Below are 22,365 nucleotides of genomic sequence, written 5' to 3' on the forward strand. Positions count from 1 at the left end.
ACATTTTCCAATTTTAAGGGGAAAAGATTTAGATTCGTCCAAGACCCGCATTGGTTCTAGTAAATAAAAAAAACATAGATAACATAATTCTTTTTTCACGTTAGATTGTATTACTTTCCAATTCGTCGATAGTCGTCCATTTTTAATAACTTCAATGACAGAAGGCTTTTATTTTTTCGCCGGCTAGCACATTCCCATGGCTAAATGCATTCGAAAAAATAGATTTTTAATAGATCGATAAAGATTTGTAACAATTTGCCTTTTGAAATCGGCAAGATTAAAAAGAAAAAAAAACAATTCCCCCTTCCACAACGGAAGAAACCGAGGCATCCGTTGTGACCTTCTCAGTGGGCAATTCACCGTGGCCTAGAACACATCTAGGAACGCCGGATAAATCCATGTAATACGCGATCCGTACAAATATTTTCCGAGTAAGTCTTCTATGATTTTTATTTTATTATTATTGCAAACTATAAGAAATAATTTCCTACAGACAATTCGAAAATTACCCTCGCGTATAAAAGATTTTTGGTTTGGTCATTTACGTTTCGGCCTGTCAGACGCGTTTCGGCATCTACCCATCTTCAGTAGTTATTGGTGGGTGTATTCGAATCAAAATAATTTTGTATATAATAATCCAGATCGGAATCTACAACAGGCACGGTCTGTCATACCAATTCAGCGATGACTGGCGGACCAAAATGACCGAAAACTACCATAGTACATAGTTTTTACCTAGCAGACCCAAAGAGGAAATTACAAAATTTAGCAAAATTGTAACATTGTTAGACACAGAACCTATTTTTGATAGTAATTTTCCAGAAAATCAATGTTCATAATTTTATTTTCCAAGTCATCAATTAATCATCTTAAACAGCGATAATAGGCGGACCAAAATGACCGGAAACTACCATAGTTACAGGTTTTCACCTCACAAACCAAAGAGGAAATTTCAGAATTTAACAAAATGGTAACACTAATAGACTTAGAGGTTAGTTTTGGGAGTAATTGTCCCAAAAATCAACGTTCGTAAGTTTATTTTCCAATATCAATTAATCAAATAAACAGCGATGATTGGCGGACCAAAATGACCGGAAATTACCATGGTACATAGTTTTCACCTCACAAACCAAAGAGGAAATTTCAGAATTTAACAAAATGGTAACACTAATAGACTTAGAGGTTAGTTTTGGGAGTAATTGTCTCAAAAATCAACATTCATAAGTTTATTTTCCAATATCAATTAATCAAATAAACAGCGATGACTGGCGGACCAAAATGACCGGAAATTACCATAGTACATAGTTTTTACCTAGCAGACCCAAAGAGGAAATTACAAAATTTAGCAAAATTGTAACATTGTTAGACACAGAGCCTATTTTTGAGAGTAATTTTTCAGAAAATCAAAGTTCATAATTTTATTTTCCAAGTTATCAATTAATGATCTCAAACAGTGATGCGTGACGGACCAAAATTACCAAAATTTACCTTAGTATATATTTTTCACTTTGCTGACCCGAAGAGGAAATTTCAAAATTTAACAAAATGATAAAATTAATGGACTTAGAGCCTAGTTTTGGGAGTAATTGTCCAAAAAATCAATGTTCATAATTTTGGTTTCCAAGTTATCAATTAATCAAATAAACAGCGATGACTGGTGGACCAAATGACCGGAAACTACCATAGTTACCGGTTTTCACCTCGCAGACTCAAAGAGAAAATTTCAAAATTTAACAAAATGGTAACATTAATAGACTTAGAGGCTGGTTTTGAGAGTAATCGTCCAGAAAATCACTAGTTTACGTAAAGAATAAATTGATTTGCACTCGATCTCTCAATCAATTTAAATCAATCATCCACTCATTCACTGAGAAAAATGTGGAAATAATATTTTAAGATATATGGTATACGTTTACTTAAAGGAAAACATTCTTACATTCACGTTTTGTACAATAACTTTATCTTACAACCACTAATTATCACTCGCTCACTCACTAAGTTATGCAAAGAGAATGATAATGAAAGTCGTGCAGACAATGAGAAAAGTACAATGCGTTATTTTCTATATTCTATTTTCTCAATATTCTATTATTCCTTTCCTTTATTGTTTAAATTTTTATTTTGGGTTGGATTTGTTCGTTTAGTTTCGTAAAGAATTTATCCTGCAATCTTTCCAAATGCATATGACTTTTGTATGAAACTCTTCCAATGATTTTTTAATTTATTGTTAGTAATTAGGTGGATGGCAGTGATTGGAGAGGATGTCCAACTCATATTTATCCGGCTATCCCGGCATATCCCTCGGAATTTTATTTGAGATTAATGAAGAGAATTGTAAAATTGTTTGACTGGTTGGTGACAAAAAATGTGTAGGAGGACGTTAAGTCCTTTTGTATGACAGGAATTACTTTATTTTACTTACGACCAGCCGATACCAATGAGCAGGCGGGAGAGGCGAATTAACTTCAACTTATAATCATTGACAAATTTAATTTAAATCATTAAAATAAAAATCTGTGGATACCAGTAACAAAATAACATAGAAAAGTTCGCATATCTCAGACCTCCAGTACCAAACTTTTTCTGGAGGCCCATCTTTCGTCCCCCACCCAGGAGTACCCAACCAACCTAAAAGTCACGTAAAACAACTTGTACTGATTTGTACTGTAACTCAGGAATTTTTATAACTACTAAGTTTTGGAATTTTCCCCATGGCATATATTTCCTGAACCACATTTTTCTCCGAATATTTCGAGCATATGTTTTCCCCACGACTTTAATTTTGGATATATTCATCCCACAGATATATATTAGCCTTTAGCCTTTTAACCATCGAACGATTTTTCTTTTGACATGCGTTAAACATGAAACCAATTATTTAGATTTATATTAGCGTTATTGGGGACCGCGGTAGCCGAGTGGTTAGCATGAGAGACTCTCACGCCGCGCTCGTGGGTTCGATTCCCACCGTTGCCCCTGGCCCTTTTTTCCCAATAACCCCCCAAATTTGAACACACATATACGAATTTGTCACATGGCTAATATGCATAGTTCATAACGCCAAAAAAAAAAAAAAAAAAAAAAAAAAAAAAAAAAAAAAAAAAAAAAAAAAAAAAAGCGTTATTGGAGTTATCAAGGCACCTGTGTGCAAAGCTTCTTGTCCATACTCCATTTTTTTTTTAATTATTGCCTTAGCACAACTTTTTGCATCCTAAAAAGAATTGGTCTAATACCAGTGTCGCCTCACCAAGAATTTCTCATTTCAATTCCTATTCTAAGTTCAAAACTTTATTGACTACCCAAGTGACCAAGTAGCTGCCCACAGATATGTGATTTTAAACTGTCCAAGGATCTCTTGGAATCATATAGAAATATTTTTGCAATTTAGGTGGTTTTCGTATTCTTGATTCTGTATGATTTCTATTATTATGTCCAAACAAATAAATTATTATCGCTTCTTATCATACCATTTTACGTTTTAGTGCTGAATTGATCAAGTTTCTTTTTTCAATTCATTATTCTTTATATGTAAGATCTTGGTTGAGATAAAAAAAAAGCCGGTGTCACGAGCGGGATTCGAACCCACGACCTTCGGCTAAATACGCCGCTACTCTACCACTTGAGCTATCGTGACTTCGATCCTCTCGGTCACCAACTCTCCATCTCAACCGTTCAAATTTTCCCTCTTTTTGCCATTTTCAAATGTCGTGTAATCTGGAGAGGATCGAAATCACGATAGCTCAAGTGGTCAAGTAGCGGCGTATTTAGCCGAAGGTCGTGGGTTCGGATCCCGCTCGTGACGCTGACTTTTTTATCTCGACCAAGACCTTATATAAAAAGAAAAACTTCTTATTAGAGCTTACACTAACAAAACGTTATATTAGTCTGGTTCCCTAACTGTAATATTATCAAGGTATTTACAGGATTCATGCAAATATGAACAAAGTTTATTCGGTCTAAATTAACCTTCCTGAGTTAATTGTCATCATTAACAATTTCAAGGTCTGTTTAAGAACCTTAAAGAATTGCATGACTATAGTTACACATATGTGTTTGCCCAATTGATAATAATAAAATAATTTTTAGACATTTTTTAGTTTAGTTATCGATTTGTTAAATATTAGATTTTTTTAAAAAACGTTAAAGTTTTGAGGGTTTTGTTGTGATTTGCAAGTTACAGCTATTTTAAGATTTTTTTTGTTTTTAATTTTAGACACAACGTTAATCTTAGCATTTCAATTTTGTTTTCCGCTCAAGTCCCGTATCTATGTATTGGATTGTAAAATAAGTCCGTAGCGTTTTTTTTTATTTCAAGGAAAATTTCAAGTCCTTTAAAAACAAATTTAATCAAAAATATATGAACCATTTTGTTCCACAACTTGTAGAATTCCGTAATTCCGTCCTAGAATTTCTGTTTTTTGAGCGTGTGTTTTCTGCAATCCTGAAATGAAAGCGGTTTTCCCATTAATAGAATTTCTCATAGACCGGAATAGGTAAAAATCTGAAAGGATAACGTCAGGCGAATACGATGGATGGGGTTGCATATTCTTGCCAAGTTCAAAAATTTCAAGCATGGCGAAGACCCGTGGGGGCGAGCTTTAACCTAGTGGAACCCAATGTCCGGTCGTTTTTGGTCAATTACTGACTTTAATCCGTTTAAGAAGTAATCGTAGATGTAGATGCGGTTCAATAAATTCTTGTCAAAATATGAGGACACTATATATCCCTTTATTCTAGATGCGTAGAAACGCTTATATGACATATTAAATGTCCTGCGATGTCTGGTGGCGTCACAAAAGCATAAATTTGGCCGTCATCAACGCTTGAAGGACGACCAGAACGCTTTGCCTTCCAAATCGTAATCCTTTTTTGAAGAGAGCAAACAAGCGGACAGTGCTTTCTTCTAAACGGCTTCACCAGAGGCGAGCTTTTTTCTTATCGAAAAACTATTAAATGGTGAAAGTGCATTATTCCCTTATGATTTAAATTAACAAAACATCTTGTAAAAATACAAGATCTCGAGAGGATCTGATGAGTAAAAACATTTTAACTTAATCCTTTTTCAGAGTGTGTAAACAATAAAACCAAAACACAAGAGGAAAAATCGAATTATAGAATTATGTTACATCCCAATCCTTTCCCTTTTTTATATTAGCTGAATTAATCTGACTAGTTTATAGTCAGATAAAATAATCAAAAGCCAAGAACCTGTTGAGTTTCTTGCTTCTCACGAAAATCTGTGAACTTTATGAAATTATTTTCGGTCGTATAATACAACAATAATGGTAAAATTTGTCGATAAAAACACAAATTAACTATAATTGCAAGTTTAACTTTTCTGCGAATAAAAATTATCTAGAGATCGGAATTTCTTCTTATCGAGTTTTCGAACAACGATCTATTAATAAAGCAAAGATAAAAATTTATTGAAATTGCCGAATAATTTGTTCCTTTATTCACAGTAATATCACAAATCCCCGTTGAAGTCTGCTGTACAAATAAAAACAAAAAACTATCCAATTTTTCCTATACAGAAAGATTTTAAATCTGGGGCTGTTCGGGATCTTCCGGGCTTCCACGGATCGATGTCGAAAAACATTGCAAGCTATAGCCTGCTTGCTTAAGCAATTAACGAATCATGACATCGGGAAAAATTTTAAAAAGGCAGTTTTCTATCAAAAATTTGACATGTTAATCATGTTTTAACCACTGATTCACCTAGTTACCTCAGTTAAGAATGAAATATCGATAGAAACAACCTTGGATTTCATATTGTCTGCCAAAATCAATATTCAGTAAATAATATGTCCGGAATAAATTTCTTTTTTCTTTGGAAGAGCTGAACTTTTCAGAAACAGGCAAGTATGTCACTAATTGATTATTTAATTCAAATCTAGAAACTTTTGGCGGATCGTATCTCTTATTTTATTACAATACTACAAATAACTTTGTCATTCAGTGCTAGTTATGAGTTACTCATACCTTGAGAGAGAAAAAATTATTTGACCTTATCTTCATCTGCGATTTTCTCTTAGAACGCACTTTAAACTGCTGAAAAGAAAATCGGGTCATTTACAGCGATATAAAAGCTTGAGACAAACGCGGCGACTCCAAAAGTCGGATTACATCCTGAGAAGGTGCATTTGGTGAGATTTTCTTCCGTCCAACCGAACTCCCAGCGTATACTGCCAAGAAAGACACCCACCCTGGGAGCCGTAGCCTACTATGTGTGGAACTACGGCGACGACGGGTGGTATAGTGTAGTTTGAGGCTCGAGACCCCGAAACGGCTCACCTCGAGTTCTCATCCACGGCCCTTTTCTCAATCCGGGTTCCTTCATTCTATCCTGTGACCCCTCCCAACCCTTGGTTGCAAGGGGGGTATCCGGGCATAAAATAAAGGTGTAGCCCAGAGGGCGTGGCAACCTCTCTAAACTAAAGCACAAGCTGTTCTCGTGTCGGCCTAGGGTCGGCATGGACGGCGGGTGCCTTAGCAGAGTCACAAGAGGGCCAGTGCATCAGATCCTGTCTGTATAGACGGAGGAGGGTGCATGGCCAACTGTAACTGAAAAGTTCCAAAATCAACCCTAGTTACACTGGGAATGGTTTCGAGGTGGTGCGTGGTGACGCCCCTGGCGGGAAATTAGACAGAGGCTGTCTTCTATTTGTGACCTTCGTGAAGCTTGCGTATGACTAGCGTTATTACACCCGGCCTCACGGGATACGGTGGACCGGACGACAGCGTATAGGCGTTGAGGACGCGATGATTATGCTGAATAGTCCCTCGAATGCGTGAGTAAGCGGATGGAAACGGGTAGTGAGTCGGCGTCTTTGACTCGAGTATGCTTTGCATTGTTGTGCGTATGACCGGCGTGGTACCCTTGGGGAAGCGAAGGGTCGGACTACCTAGGCTGAGCCTATGGCGTCCCTCTAATGCGCATGGCAGGTGTAGGCTGAGCTCGACAGGAGGTTTTACCGTAGGTGGTGCTCATCTTGGGGGGGTTTAGCAATTCCACTTAAAACAAAACCGCGGCGGTTCCGGGAGTTTCTACGCTATGGGAAGCCCCAATACTCTGGGAGATAGAGTCGCCTTCTCTAGCTAGGGAGTGCGCGGGAGAACAGGCTGATGATTTCGGCTTGCTAGCCCTTTGCGCGCGGCATACGACCGGCACAATGCGGGCCCGACCATTCGGAGTGGACAAGCGGAGAGCGAGGTTGTTCTTGGCCCTTAGGGCCTGGGACGTCTCAACACCAATGCTGCGGCGGTATCACTCTTCCGTCGTATGCGGAGGTGCGTCAGCTCTCATTTTGAGAATCAAAACGTCCGATAAGGCCGAATAGGTCAGATGCGGACGCTAAAGATCCTCTAGTCTTGTGACGACGAGTACTCGGGAACGACATGCCAAGGAAGTGGCAGCCATCTCATCTATAAGACCAGAACCAATACTAAGTGCACAGGAATGTGTGCCTAAGTTGGAACTGGAAAAATGCCTTTAGAAAGAAAAACTCAAGCACTGGACAAAAGCACTAGTTATGCAAGCAAAGAAATTCATAAATCCCTGTTGAGGAAGGCGAAGGGACCTCCTCTCTCCTCTCTCTCTCTCTCTCTCTCTCTCTCTCTCTCTCTCTCTCTCTNTATATATATATATATATATATATATATATATCGCTCAGCAGGCAGGATTTGAGAAAAATGATAGGCCTATATACCGACAACTTCCTTTTAACTATCACCTAATGAAGTTGGGCAACGCTGAAACAGAAACATGACAGGAAGAGAACTATTGAGGCATGTCCATTGTGAAGGCTTTGAAGGATAAAGTGCACTTTCCAAAATATGGTTATAATTTACCGGAGTTCCACAATAGATCATATAGGTGGCAGAAAAGGAAAGGATTTTTAATATCTTCATTCATCTTCCCAAACCTAAAAAAAATCCAAGATGCCCCAGACGAATTAGAAGTTATTGGTGCTTGGCAGGGGTGTGCTACCCCATCTACCGTATCGCCTGACATCGCCCCTTCAGATTTATTCCGGGCTCTGAGATACACTATTAATGAGAAAACTTTACTTCACTTGAAGGCTGCAGGAAACACTTCAAGAAGTTTATCGCTCAAAAACCTGAAAAGTTCTGAAAGGACGGAATAACAAAATTACTCGAAAATTGGCACCAGACAATGGAACAAAATGTTTATATTGTTGATTAATTTGTTTGCAAGTGCCTGATAATTTTGTTGAATTTAACATTATAAAAAAACGTTACGGACTTATTTTACACCCATTGCATTCCAGGACAACTCCTGAGTTTTAAATTTAATTGATGACAAAATTTATTAAATTTTGTAGAATTGTATGTGGAGAAAATAAATTTATTGCCATCTTGCTTATTGATAAAGAAATGGTTCATTTCCATCAAATGAAGCTTTTAAATTGACCAACCTACTGCAAATATCAAGGAAAAGCCTCTTTGCATATTTAAAATTTAAGATAATTCATTAGATTTCGTGGTCTAATTGACGAAATAACATCTTTCAATTAATTAATCTTTACGTAAGGTATTGGTTGAGATAAAAAAGTCAGTGTCACGAGCGGGATTCGAACCCACGACCTTTGGCTAAATACGCCGCTGCTCTACCACTTGAGCTATCGTGACCGTATTTAGTCGAAGGTCGTGGGTTCGAATCCCGCTCGTGACACTGACTTTTTTATCTCAACCAATACTTTTTTTTATTTAAAGATAAAGTTAAAATTCATTAGATTTAGTAATGTTTGCAGTAAGTAAATAAACTATATCTTGTAAAAGAAACGGTAACAGTTCGAAGTTTTATTGTGGTATTTCTCTGCGGTTGTAATTTGTCCATTACCGATTATTTTGGTCCGTCTATCCTCGCTGTGTTAGGATAGGCAGACCACCAGATAACCCGGCCAGTTATAGGTAACCGTCAAAATTTTATTTTGGTGGATTCCGTTAGAATTGTTGCACATTCACTCCAAAGCCATATTTTCTTTCAGTTGCTTTCAGTACAAATTTTTTAAAGTTCTAAAATCTAAAAACTTCATGTCAGTGAAAGAGGTTTTGGAGAAGACGGCTTAAGAAAATGACCAAAGTAGCCAGGTCAGCCTAAATTGTCATAAAATTTACAAATCTGCTTTTTGATCGAACCTAGCTATATTTATTTAAAATGTAACACAATGTCAAAATTTCTATATTATCTCTTTAAAACGCATGGAAATAAATAAATAAAATATTTTGTTTTCTGAAGACATGGGATGCTGTTTGAAGATGTTTGGCCTGGTGACGTTGGTGTCTGCCGTTCTGCTTGGACTTGGTTGGCACTGGCTGACGACGGTTCCGGATGTGCCCAACATCAAAACTGAATACTGGGGCCCAGGTACACCAAAGCCTGACGACAAGTCCATCAGGCCCTTTATAATAAACGTATCCGATGAGGTAAGTTTAATCCAGCTTAGAAATACTTCATTCCGTCTGAAAATAATTTTTTATCGAACTGAAAAATAAGCTGTATTTTCTAACCTACTTTGGTTTATTTAACTTGACTGATCGAAAATATCAGAGAATTTTTAATAGAAAAAAATTTAAGTGAAAAAAGTTCAAATTGCATTGATTTGCTTCCTCTTTACACTCTAATTAACTTCTATACTGTTAAATTTTAATCTTTTTAGTTTATATTCATGAGTAACGTAAATCGAATTAGCATTGAAGTTAAAAAGTTTAAAGTTAGGGCTTTTTTTATCAAAACGAATTTCAGACGATTTTTATCAAATTTTGTTTGTTGATCAAAATTGTTCAAAAAATTTAAACCTGTTGCCAAAGAAGTTCAGAATAATCTTGAAGGGCGAACGATTTGGTTTTGATGTTTCGTGCTGGTCTATAATTAATTTCGTCTTTGGGAGACCAAGATAAGATTATTTTGTCTTGTCTTTTTTTGTTTCATTGTACCCGGACGTAATGACCGAACATTTTCAGTTATTATACGATAGAAACATTCGTCTTGAAAATCTTAAATATAATTACATGTAATAACTAACTTGTAATTTCATCATGTGCCTCTTGTCTCGTGAGAATCTGTTCAAAATATGAACAATTGATATATAATAAACAGATCGTTAGGTATGCAAATAGTTGTAATTTGTTGTCATACGTACGAAAAAAGAAAACAAGCAGTACTATATATGTTTTTATTATTTTTATTTTTTTAATTTTTATTATAAATTTATGCATAAACACATACGACAGTTATTATTCAGAAATCGTGAGATGCGTTCTGGTGTGATGTAGTTTTCAGAAAAACATTTTCTTTATCGTGCCAACGTTTCGATCTTTATTGAGATCATCTTCAGGGCTTAAAGTGTTTGTTTTCTGCGTAAGTGTGCCATTCTTGCGTGTCGTGTTTGTGTTTGTTTTTTATTTATTTTTTGTTTTTTCTGTTTTTCTGAAACCTACATCACACCAGACCGCATCTCACGATTTCTGAATAATCATCGACTAACGGTCACTAATCACACATATGACAGTGATACGTTACATAAAAAAAACAAGCGTGAATATGAGTGTGAATGTGAGCCCACTCGTGGGCAACAATCAGCAGCCTCTTCGTCTTCCTAGGGGGTTGGGTTGGTAGGGTAACAGTGGAAAAAGTCATGGGGGTTGGAATTAACAGATAATTTGGAGTCCAATTTGTGGCATCTTGATTTCTGAAGGCCTGAGTGTAGAATGTAATTTTTAAAAAAGAAGGCGCATCAGTTCCAGTAAGTCTACGTTGAAGTACTGTGTATAATTATTTATTCATTTTAACTCGCGTGTACGGATTCCATATCAATCTTTTGTTTATGTTCAGTCCTAAGTATTTAAAAGAAAAAATTGGGAATTGTTTTAATTTATTTTTATTTTCCATTTAAATAAGGTAGTCTTGGAGGGGTCGAAATGTTAAATGGTGGTTTGCAGAGAATTGCTTTGTCGTCAGCAAGGGTAAGAGACTTGTATTAGAGTGTTGACGGAAGTCTACATGTTGAAAAGTAACCGACCTCTGACGCTCCCTTGAGAAACACCTAAGAGTTCAGTTGGTAACGTAGGATTTAAGGATGTGACAGTTTTATTATTGTACTAGAAAGGAAAGATTTAAATATCAGCAGTAATCCATGGCCCCAGACGAGATCGAACGCATTGGAGATATCAAGAAAAACTCTAGAGCAGAACTGTTTACGTTCATACGTACATCTTTAATTACTGTTTTAAGAGTCGTAGAAATATTGAAGATATCTTGATGGTTTTATGCTTAAATGTTTAGCCAAATATTTTGAGAAGAATCACGGCAAGTGATGAAAAATATCAACGTATGCAAGGAACAACAGCGAGATCGGAAAGTCTCAGTACTTTGGCGTTTTGCACCACGTGCATGTTGAAAATTGGCAGAACTATTGATTGCGTCAATAATAACATGCTACAACATGCCAAGTCTTGACTTTTGTGATTATCACAGACGAATCATTTGAAAAGGTTTAAAGTTTTGCCTCACCCTGATTATAACACAGATTTTGTATTATCTTTTGCTCGAGCAGTGGACGTTAGTTTTTTGCTTTGATATACAACGAAGAAGTAAAATTATTCAGTTTTATATATTTTGAGTTTTGATCTTCGATGATTAAATTGAAAAAATATTCTAGTATGAGTTTATCCTTTAGTTGCCAAAAATCTTCAAATTTTGATGTCTTTTGCAGTTTAATCAGTGTTTTCGCAGGAAATTCAGAACTGTTGGGCTTTGGCAAATGAAGTTTAAGTCTAGTCATAAGCGTCAATTTGCTTGAAAACCAAATTATTTCCAATAAATTCAGCTAATTTAAGAGACAAAGCCAAATTAGGCAATCGACATTTTTGTCTGCCTATCCTTGATGTTTATTGAATCCGGTTGATTATTTAAAAAAATCCACCACCGAGGATGGCGAGAAAACAGACTTATCAGCAGTTGCCAAAGGAAACTCAAAATAACGAAATATCAACAGTTCGATAGGATAACTTTATTTTAGACTTAGTGCGAGAATCGCTTTTCATAATTTTGTTTTTCAGGTAATTAACGACCTTAAAGATAGGCTTGCGAAAACCAAACTGACCAAGCCTTTAGAAGGAGTTGGCTTCCAGTACGGCTTCAACACGGGCTACTTAGCAAAGATCCTCGATTTCTGGAGGACCAAATACGACTGGAAAGAGCGCGAAGTCTATCTGAACAAGTACCCGCAGTTCAAGACGCAAATCGGCGGACTTCAGATCCATTTTCTCCACGTCAAGCCCGACCCTAAGAAAGCCAAAGGTAAATACTGCCAAACGACTGCCTTAGAGTAACGTAAGCCCTTACGAACTTTATAAAAATCAGCATAATTGAAGTCAAACATACAATAAAAAAGAGAATTCTTTTTAAAAATATTTATACACACCTTCCCTGTCGTTTTTGCCATTTATTATTAAAACTTGCAATCAGGCAATAACAATGTATGACATGGACAACAATTAAATATCTAAAGTGGGTGAAACAATTTTCAATAATTGCTCTGAAGATATAATTGTGTAATTAATCCGAAATTCCGGCTAAGTGAAAAACACTCTTATTTCCTACATAGTAGAGTAAAAAAACATACTACGAAAATTATTGTTTTAAGTTTTAGGACAAATTTGTAAATATAGTTTCTTTCCGATTTCCCATCGTTCGACAAAATCAATTTAGTGATAATTAGTTATTTTTAAATTAAAATTGTCGGCAATTAACAGCACTTGCGTCGGATCCTTTAGAAAGGTAAGTGATTCTATATTAATAATAATAATAATTCCCTAATTTCGTGGTCCGCTTGACCAATTAAATCATTACAATTAATTAAGGGTTTTAGTCGAGATGAAAAAAGTTAATGGCACGAGCGGGATTCGAACCCACGATCTTCGGCTAGATACGCCGATGCTCTACCACTTGAGCTATCGTAACCTCAATCTACTCGGACATCAACTTCCTATCTCAACCTCACCTTATGAGTTTCCCTCCTTAGATAGGATATAGGAAGTTGATGTCCGAGTGGATCGAGGTCACGATAGCTCAAGTGGTAGAGCAGCAGCGTATCTAGCCGAAGATCGTGGGTTCGAATCCCGCTCGTGCCATTAACTTTTTTTCATCTCGACTAAAAACCTTAATTAATTATAATAATAATAATTGTAATAAATCTTAATGAAAAGAAATCTCACAATGGAAAATACAAATGATAATACAGTTTCTGAATTCGAATTCGAATAATAAAAAACTTTTAAAAAAATTACCACGTATTTATAAAATGAAATTTTTATACTTCCATTACAATCTACTTTCCATGTGTATAAATAATTGTGCCGGATATCAGGAGTCGTAAAATTAACGACTTTTTATTATAACAAAACAAAGAGAAAAAATATTAGTTTAGAAAAAAAGACGGAGAAACTTAATCCCTTGATTAAGCCGCTGGATTCGAACCCGGGACCTTTACCTTACAGTGATGAGCGCCGTTTCAACGCCTGGATGGATTTATACAGGCACATAAAGGGAACGTAAAGAGAACGAGCCGAGCCCGTAACGAGTCGTTGGAAACTTTGCTTTCTTGTTTTTTTTTTTTATTTTATACAAAGACGAGGCCCGTGCGATTCCCGGCAGATTCCCACTCAGTTGTCGTCGCCAACGATTCTGCTGAGGTTGTCGTTCAATACCCGTCAGTGTTCTGTTGAAAGAATTCGTTCGTTTTTTCAGGTAATCAATGCAAAAATAGATGGACGAACATTAGAGACCATTTTCGAAGATATATCCAAAAGCGGACAGGCTGCTGAAAACAACACCAAAAAATAAAATATGAAGATCAACTGAAGTTAAATTCGCCGTGCATTCTGCGGAGTTTCCATGCTGGGTGGATGGACACTCTGCATTTTCTTCGTTTTCTTCGTAGGAGTCCATTTCTCCTCCTCCTCCAACAAAGCTGCTATAGTAGCCAAAATTTCAATCGAAAAATGGAACTGCGACATGCTTGCAACAACGCAACATGATCACAACTGAACAAAGTGTGGCAATTCACGTCACGTTCCCTTCACGTGTCTGTATAAATCAACCTTAAACCGTTGCTGCCACCGACGCATTCCTTGTATAGTAACTTTGTGTTTTATTTAGGGCACTCTTAATACAATACTATAATTATTATTATAATTTTTTCACAACCTACATGTATTCGTATAATATAAACATGTTTATGAATCCCAGGCTCTGAAGATGATCTCAGTAAAGATCGAAACGTTGGCACGATAAAGGAAATGTTTTTCTGAAACCTACTTCCCACCAGACCGCATCTCACGATCTCCAAAGAATCTTAGTACAATAGTTCGTCCCCAAACCTAACCCCTCCCATAACATAAAAAAATAAACCAATTTTAGAGTAGATAAAATTAAAATGCTTCTAAAAATTCTAAATTAGGAAAAAAAGTTTTCTCGTCCTCTTCACACGTTTCGTACTGAAAATTAAAGTTTAAATGTTGGTCCAGTATTTTACCTTAGTTAAATTTAAAATGTTTCTGCAAGTATGAGAAATAATTTTGTTTGTTTATTGAGCAATACCTTTTTCGCTCAAGAGAAACGGCAGTACAGCCTACCACACGGTGAAATTGTAGCACAGTAGAGTGAAGAGAGAGAAACACAAGATGAAACTCATACAGCTTTAAAAAAAGTATTTTAATAAAAAAAGTTTGCGACTAGGGTTCACATATGACGAAATAATAAAGAAATAATCAATGATAACCGTAACAGGATGAACAAAAAAATTATTATTCTCATCTTTGTATTATTTCCATAAAAATGTTTGAAATCAAAGATAGTTCAATAATCAGAAGAAAGCAAATACATAAATGTGATCATATTTTTTGCAATTTCGTGATGGAAAAATTTGACATTTTTGTTTTTCGATGTAGGGAACGTCTGATTTTTGTTTTCTTTCTTGTTGTTTCTGTACACCCTGCATTTTTAAAAATTGCTCAGACGATTCCTGTTAGTTTCAATTTTGTACATGCCCGTTCGTCTCTGTGATTATTTGCCGATCGCGGGAAAGGAATGGTCATCAATTTGTGGCTGGCGTCGCCCTTGAGAATCCCCTACCACACATTTTCATATCATGATGACAAACACTTTTTCAAGACGCGCAAGGCGTAATCATGACTTTTTCTTTTTAATGAACAAACTTTATTTTGTCATATTTAGGAAAATTGTTTGTTCAGACCCAATGCATATTAATTTTATAGAACCAGAAATATACAAATATGAATTTTATCAGACAAACTTTGCCAATAAAAAGTTGCATATAAACATTATTTTCATATACTTATGATTAGTATTGATTATTAATAATCCTTTTTATTATCCCGAATTGTCTAAACACGGTTTATCTGACAAAAACTAAATCCTTTCATCATATTAAGCCATACCAGAAAAATATAGATAGATAGATAAAAACCTTTATTTATAAATAAACAATACTCAATAAATAATTTTTAAAAAATAAGCAAATAACAATACAAAGCTTATTAGATTAGACATGGTTTTCATCGCCTGTCTGAAATGAGGAACTTATTTTTAAAACTAATCAGCAGAGTAAAACAATTAAAATAAAATACAAAATTAATTCCAGAAACAATTGGTTTTGTTTTCTGAATTGTATGCTACCGATCCATAATCCAAACAGGAACGGATAAGTGCCTTGCAGAAATGTAGCATTGAATTCCTTCCGTAATTTAGAATATTAATACAAAAAAAAAATTAAAAATAAGAAAAATAAATAAATAAGTAAACCATGGGTGAGACATTTTGATTATCAAATCACGATGCCCCAAAATTTTGTGTATGTTTGCAAATCATGATATCCCAAAATTTTGTGTATGTGGGGTGACATCGTGTTTATCAAATCATGACAATTGAATAGCACCACACTTTATGCCCTGAAGATGACCCGAATAAAGGTTCAAACATCGGCAAAAAAAAAAAAAAAAAAAAAAAAAAATTAAAAAGGTGTTTTTCTAAACTAGCTCATAACCGCTCCTCATGACTTAAACAAATTTTTTGTTTATTTCTAACTATATGTATTTCATTGCTATACAAATTACAACATACTTATCTTAATGTAAGCCAAATTAAACATGATCATAAATTCATGAGTTTTAATAAAAATTATTTTATTACGATGATTTTAAATAAAATTTACCGAAACAATGGAAAAACATTTAATGATAGAATGAATTTAACAATTTACTACCTGGTTTTGCGCATAATAAGACATTAAAAATTGCTAGTTAAATTTCCTGTGTTTCGGTTTTCTTTCAAACCATCATAATTAAATATTTTGTATTAAAACTCATAAATTTATGATCTCATTTAATTTGGCTTACATTAGTGTAAGTATGTTGTAATTAATATAATGATAAAAATACATATAGTTTGAAACAAACAACAAAATATGATGGTTATTTTTAGTATATATAACACTCAATTCAAGAATTCCAGAGCAAAAAAATAATAATAATGAAAACGAAAATAAATATTCATCAATACCTAAATTTTTAATAAAGCAATTGTCAATATTTTATAAACTCAAACAAAGATTAATTAAAATTTTGTACTGTTGAAGTGTGTTTGATCTGATAATGCACAAGTGTTTTCCTGTTAAACTGATAGTCACGGTAATAATATAGTATATCAAAAATTTAAGCAAAAGATGACAACTAGAAGCAATGATTAGTCGACGATGGAGGAATGTTAGTTTTTGTTAGGTTTAGAAACCATTTGTTTGTGTTAACAGGTGTTTGTTTGTTGATTAAGTTGTTCAATTTTTTGATGTGTTTGTTTTTAATTTGGTCAAAGTGGAAATTGTATGCATCTTTTTGATGTGTGTAAATTTTTTTAAAAATGTCTGTAGGTATTATGTTGGCGGCATTGAGTTTTAATAAGTGTAATTTTTCTATTAATGTCTTAATGTTTTTGATGCTCGTGGTGATTTCTATGTTTAAAATGTTTCTTTTGAAATGTATTGTGGCTTTATGTATGTCGTTAATTCTGGTGTTGGGTTGTGTTAGTGTGGTATTTGTGAAGTTAAAATTGTAGTAATATAAGTTTGTCTGCCTGTGTACAATTCCAACTTATTCATTAATTGAGAAAAATTGTCAATACACTTCAGGTTGAAGATTTATTCAGATTCAGATCAGATAACTAAAGTTAAATATAAAAAATGTCCTGGTCCTCATAAAATCTCTTGTAATAAAATATTGTAAGCATTAGCTTTAATATTTTCAGAATTGTTTGATAAATCACTTACTCTAGCCTCTTTTCTAATGTTCTTGAATTCAGTTTTGGAGACAAATCAGATGTGAACTGTATGGACACAACATAGAATGGTTCCCATTCAGCAAGATCGACAACAAGCGATTTTCTCTTTGCTGTTCATCAGCAAGTGAAATCTATATATCTTGATTTTTCAAAAAATTTCATTCTGGTTGACTTTGATGTACTGATTAACAATCTTTCGTATAATGGAATTCCTAAATCTCCTTGAAATTGTTTAATTCTATTTAAAAGGCAGGAGTCAAATTAATATTCCCAGCCTCTGAAGTGCATTCCATCCCATCTGGAGTTCTTCAAGGTTCACTACTTAGGCCTTTCTTGTTTAAACTTTTTATAAACAATATTTCATCTTTGCCGACGATCTGAAAAATCTATAAGCTTATAGAACCAAATCTAACACTTTAACATACTACAAAATTTTGTGTCCAATCTTGAGCATTAGTGTAAAATAAATTGTATATTCATTTCGGGCTTGTGTCAGCACTGTGTGTATGTTAAATTGTCCATTCTATGGCAACTTGGTTTGAAGAATGACCCCCTGGGGCTGCAGAGGATGGGCCAATGAGCTCAAAACGTACAAAATAAAGAGACATGCCACAGAACACTTAGATTTTCTTTTCTTCCGTAATATCTAAATAATACATAATTTACATAAAACAGAAGTATATGTGTGTATTTTTTCATGTTTATTCATCCCTCACCATTCCCAAATCGCTGATAAGTGCTTATTATTATTTATATTTGTACAGCACAATATAATTCTCTAGTTAGGGATGGTTTATTATTTTATATTATTTTTTTAAGAATAATTTACAGGAGGCATGCATAAATAGTTTAATGCCCCCCCCCCAAAAAAAAAATATCCTAAGCTTTAGCCAGTGACTGCTGATGAAAATAAACAAAATCAATATCATACAACAGACTTTTGAAAATAATTTATTTAATTATACATCTTATAAATTTAAACTCTCACGTATCAAGAGTACTGTCGATAGGTGGCCCTCGAAAGATGTGAGTAATAGAAGGGTCATATTCATCCGATTAAGGATAGGCCATATGAGGTTTTGACATACAGACACTTACTTTTAGGACAAAGCATATATGTGTCCAGGAAGTAAACTTGCTCAATGTGTCCTACCTAGGGTTTCACTCCTTGGCTCCATGTAGAGAGCATATAGGAATGGAACCTGTATGAGAATTGTGGTTGAGCATGAAGTGAATATTTGGGACACCTGTTCCGATTTTTGTAGAAAATGGGACCGTTTTGTAGATGTAGATGTAATTTCAGGGTATAGTATACTGCGCCCTTTAAGAGCTATTGTATCCCCCGTGCTCTGCCTAAAGAACATCGGCGAATCCTATTTCATCAAGAAACTTGATTAATAGGCCCGGTTTCAGTGGTTGAAGCTCTTCTATGGTCACATTGTACATCCCAAAACACTTCCTCCTGCGGGCTAATGTAGCTCCGCATTTGTTAGTAAGTGTGTTGGTGTCTCTTCTGCTTCTTTGCAGAATCTACATGTGCCATCTTGGATCCAATTTTCTTTAGATGTCCATTTAATCTACAGTGTCCTGTTAGGATTCGCAGTCTGTTTCTGCTTCCTTTGACACATTCTGTGATTTCTTTCTTGCCAAAATTGGTTAGAAGATATGGGACCATTTTACTGTTTCTAGATATCTCGTCTTTTTTTTCTTTGTGTCCATTGAGAATGAATGTATTTATTAGCGTAAATGTGTAGTTTGAAAGGGCTGATGGTAGAATATTGAGTACCCTATCAATCCTCAACTAGCTTAATTATATAAAAGGTGTAAAGGGTATGGAGGTATATCAAGTACTCCACCATCCTAATTGAAAGAAAGGTATGTAAATAGGAAAGAATGTATTTAAGAATGGATGAGTTGAACAGGTTTGGTTCTAGGAACTGCAATCGTTGGGTCCTGAATTGACCTAGCTGTTGACAGCACCCAGAGCTGTCCTCCTAGAACCCTAGGTGGCTGGATGGATAAAGCCAACATTTGACCCCGAACTGCCAACACTCGGGGTGGGTGATTCTCGAGGAATGCTGGTAATTGCCAGTGGACTGAGAAATTATAGAATTAACTCTGTACATGTGTGTATGTATGTACATACAAACCAGTAATTAGTTATCAATTTAAATTTTCTTGATCCTCCTTCTGCTTGTTTGAGTTTCCTGACCAAACTACATAACCATAAATCAAATATTGTTGAATTAAAAGTATATTTTTCAAAAGTATAAGTTATTTGTCAACAAAATTTAATGCATCTCACTTTCATGTACCATTACCATTATTCACAAATATATTGATTGTATGTTGAATCAGCCAGTTTTACAATTAAATTTTCAGGCAAACAAACCATTCCACTCCTTATGCTTCATGGGTGGCCAGGCTCAGTCCGAGAGTTTTATGAAATCATACCCATGCTCACAACCCCAAAACCTGAGCATGACTTTGTGTTTGAGGTCGTAGCGCCGTCGCTTCCAGGTTATGGGTTTTCTGACGGTGCTTCAAAGCCTGGACTAGGCCCTGTTCATATGGCAGCGCTCTTTAATGACCTCATGGTTAGAATTGGACACCAAAAATACTACATCCAGGGTGGTGACTGGGGTTCTATCATAGGTGTTTCTCTGGCAGTCATCAGACCAAACAAGTACTTTATTTATTAATTACTTTGGAATGAGTTTTTTAAATATTTTCTTTGCTTTTGCAGTGTTCTTGGTTATCATTCCAACATGTGCTTTGTAAACAGTGCTTTGGCTAAGTTACAAACATTGGTAGCTTATTTTTTCCCATCTTTGTTGATCGAAAAACACATGCAGGCAGATTATCCAAACACATTTTTTAATCTTATTCTCGAAAGTGGATACATGCATATTCAGGCAACTAAGCCTGACACTGTTGGTGGGTATTTATTTATATTTTTACTCTAAAAACAAAACTGTTGTCAACAGTTGGCTTTTATTTTAAGGTGTTGCTCTTAGCAACTCTCCAGCAGGGCTTGCAGCTTACATCTTGGAAAAATTTTCAACCTGGACGAACAAGGCATGGAGGGATCTCTCTGATGGAGGTCTAGAGCATTACGACAAAGCTGCATTGCTTGATAATGTTATGATTTACTGGATTACGAATAGTATCACATCTTCAGTGAGACTGTATAGTGAAGCATTCAGCAAAAATTATCAAGCTCTCCGTATGGACGAGTGAGTAGTTTGATTAAAAAAAAAAAATCTGCTTTACAATTTGTAACTTATTTGTTATTTCTATTTCAGAATCCCTATGTTGAGACCCACAGGCTGTGCAAGGTTCAAAAACGAACTTGTCTTTTCATCAGCTTCAATGCTCACCCATCATTTGAAAGATTTAGTTCAAATAACGGACTATGCCGATGGCGGTCATTTTGCTGCTTTCGAGGTCCCTGACGTTCTTGCTGCGGACATCTGGAAATTTGTTAAGACTGTTAGGCTAAGAAAGTCAGCAGTGTGATAATGCTGACAGTTTGCTTTTCATTATGTTTGTTGTTGCTTGTATTATAGTTATCATATCGTCAATAAATTGTAAAACTTTTTAAATATTTTTTTATTCAAATACCTCCTCCCAACTAAATGACAGTGCATACAATAATTTAAAATTACATTAAAAATCTGGCAATTTTTCAAGCTGATTTAAGTAGCTGTTAAATGATTATTTGTATTACATTTCTTTTTGTTTATTTTATTTATTTAACTACATAAGTGGAATATGTAGTTTAACTTACTTTCAATATTTTCCTGCTACAAATAGGACAAAAAAAATCTTATTTCTTATATACAGGGTGGCCCCAATCGATTCAGCCACACTTCCAGATCTTATAGGAAATTGAACTCTGAGTAAAAAAGGTTTATGAACCTGTGTCCGCAAACCCTTCAGTTCCGAGCTACAGGCAAAAAACCATGAAAAACCACATTTTTTGACCTTATTCGTGAAATTGTTAGAAAACCGTTAGCCTGACCATATGTGTTACTATCACATACTTCAAAACAACAAATAAGGAATTAATTTTAGAAAAATGACTCCTTTTTATGATCTAGATTAAAAATTAAATTATTGTCATTATTACAGGGAAAGAAGTACTGCCTCTTCTACTGCTTCATGGGTGGCCAGGCTCTGTTAGAGAATTCTATGAATTTATTCCTCTTCTAACCAACCCTACCTCTTCATATGATTTTGTTTTCGAAGTAATCGCCCCGTCGATTCCTGGGTATGGGTTTTCAGATGCTGCATCCAGACCTGGTCTAGGACCTGGAGAAATCGGATCAATTTTTAATGATTTAATGGTCCGTTTAGGCTTTAACAAATATTATATACAAGGAGGAGATTGGGGATCAGGAATTGGAGGTTCCATAACTATTCTCCGCCCAGAGAAGTGATACACTATTTATATTGTCAATAACGAAGAAGTTTTAAATTTTTTTTTTTTTTTTTTTTTTTTTTTTTTTTTTTTTTTTTTTTTTTTTTTTTTTTTTTTTTAGTGTTTTGGAAATTTTTGCATGGTACACAGTCTTTTGGGCCAACTACAGGCTCTTGTCGCTGGGTTCTTTCCCTCATTATTTGTTGAAGAGCATAAACGATCGCTATACTCCAGTCGTCTAAGTTTTATGTTAGAAGAATCTGGATACTTCCACATACAAGCTACCAAACCTGACACCATGGGTAAAAATTTTGTTTAACCAAAGAGAGATGTTTAAACATTTTTAAAAATTTTATTCAGGTGTAAGCCTGACGGATTCACCTGCTGGGCTTGCATCTTATATTTTGGAAAAATTTTCTACCGGCACTAATAAAAACTGGAGAGAGCTTGAAGACGGCGGCTTAAAATACTACAGTATGTCAGCTCTTCTTGACAACGTAATGTTTTACTGGATAACAGACAGCATAACATCATCAATGAGACTCTATGCGGAGGCTTGTTCAAA

The 22,365-nt window shown here is 35.1% G+C and overlaps 1 protein-coding gene across 1 annotated transcript; it reads left to right on the forward strand.

The window, feature by feature from the left end:
* The first annotated feature begins 323 nt into the window (after positions 1–323).
* Positions 324–20,982, forward strand: LOC106673826 (juvenile hormone epoxide hydrolase 1-like). Its single transcript, XM_014406134.2, has 7 exons — positions 324–431; positions 9,263–9,450; positions 12,085–12,325; positions 19,760–20,063; positions 20,124–20,314; positions 20,382–20,613; positions 20,683–20,982. The coding sequence occupies exons 2-7, from the start codon at positions 9,265–9,267 to the stop codon at positions 20,894–20,896; spliced, it is 1,368 nt and encodes a 455-aa protein (XP_014261620.1). The 5' UTR covers positions 324–431; positions 9,263–9,264; the 3' UTR covers positions 20,897–20,982.
* The last annotated feature ends 1,383 nt before the right edge of the window (positions 20,983–22,365 follow it).

This window comes from Cimex lectularius, unplaced genomic scaffold, assembly GCF_000648675.2.
Source record: "Cimex lectularius strain Harlan isolate CLEC.00 unplaced genomic scaffold, Clec_2.1 scaffold6, whole genome shotgun sequence".
Taxonomy (NCBI): domain Eukaryota; kingdom Metazoa; phylum Arthropoda; class Insecta; order Hemiptera; family Cimicidae; genus Cimex; species Cimex lectularius.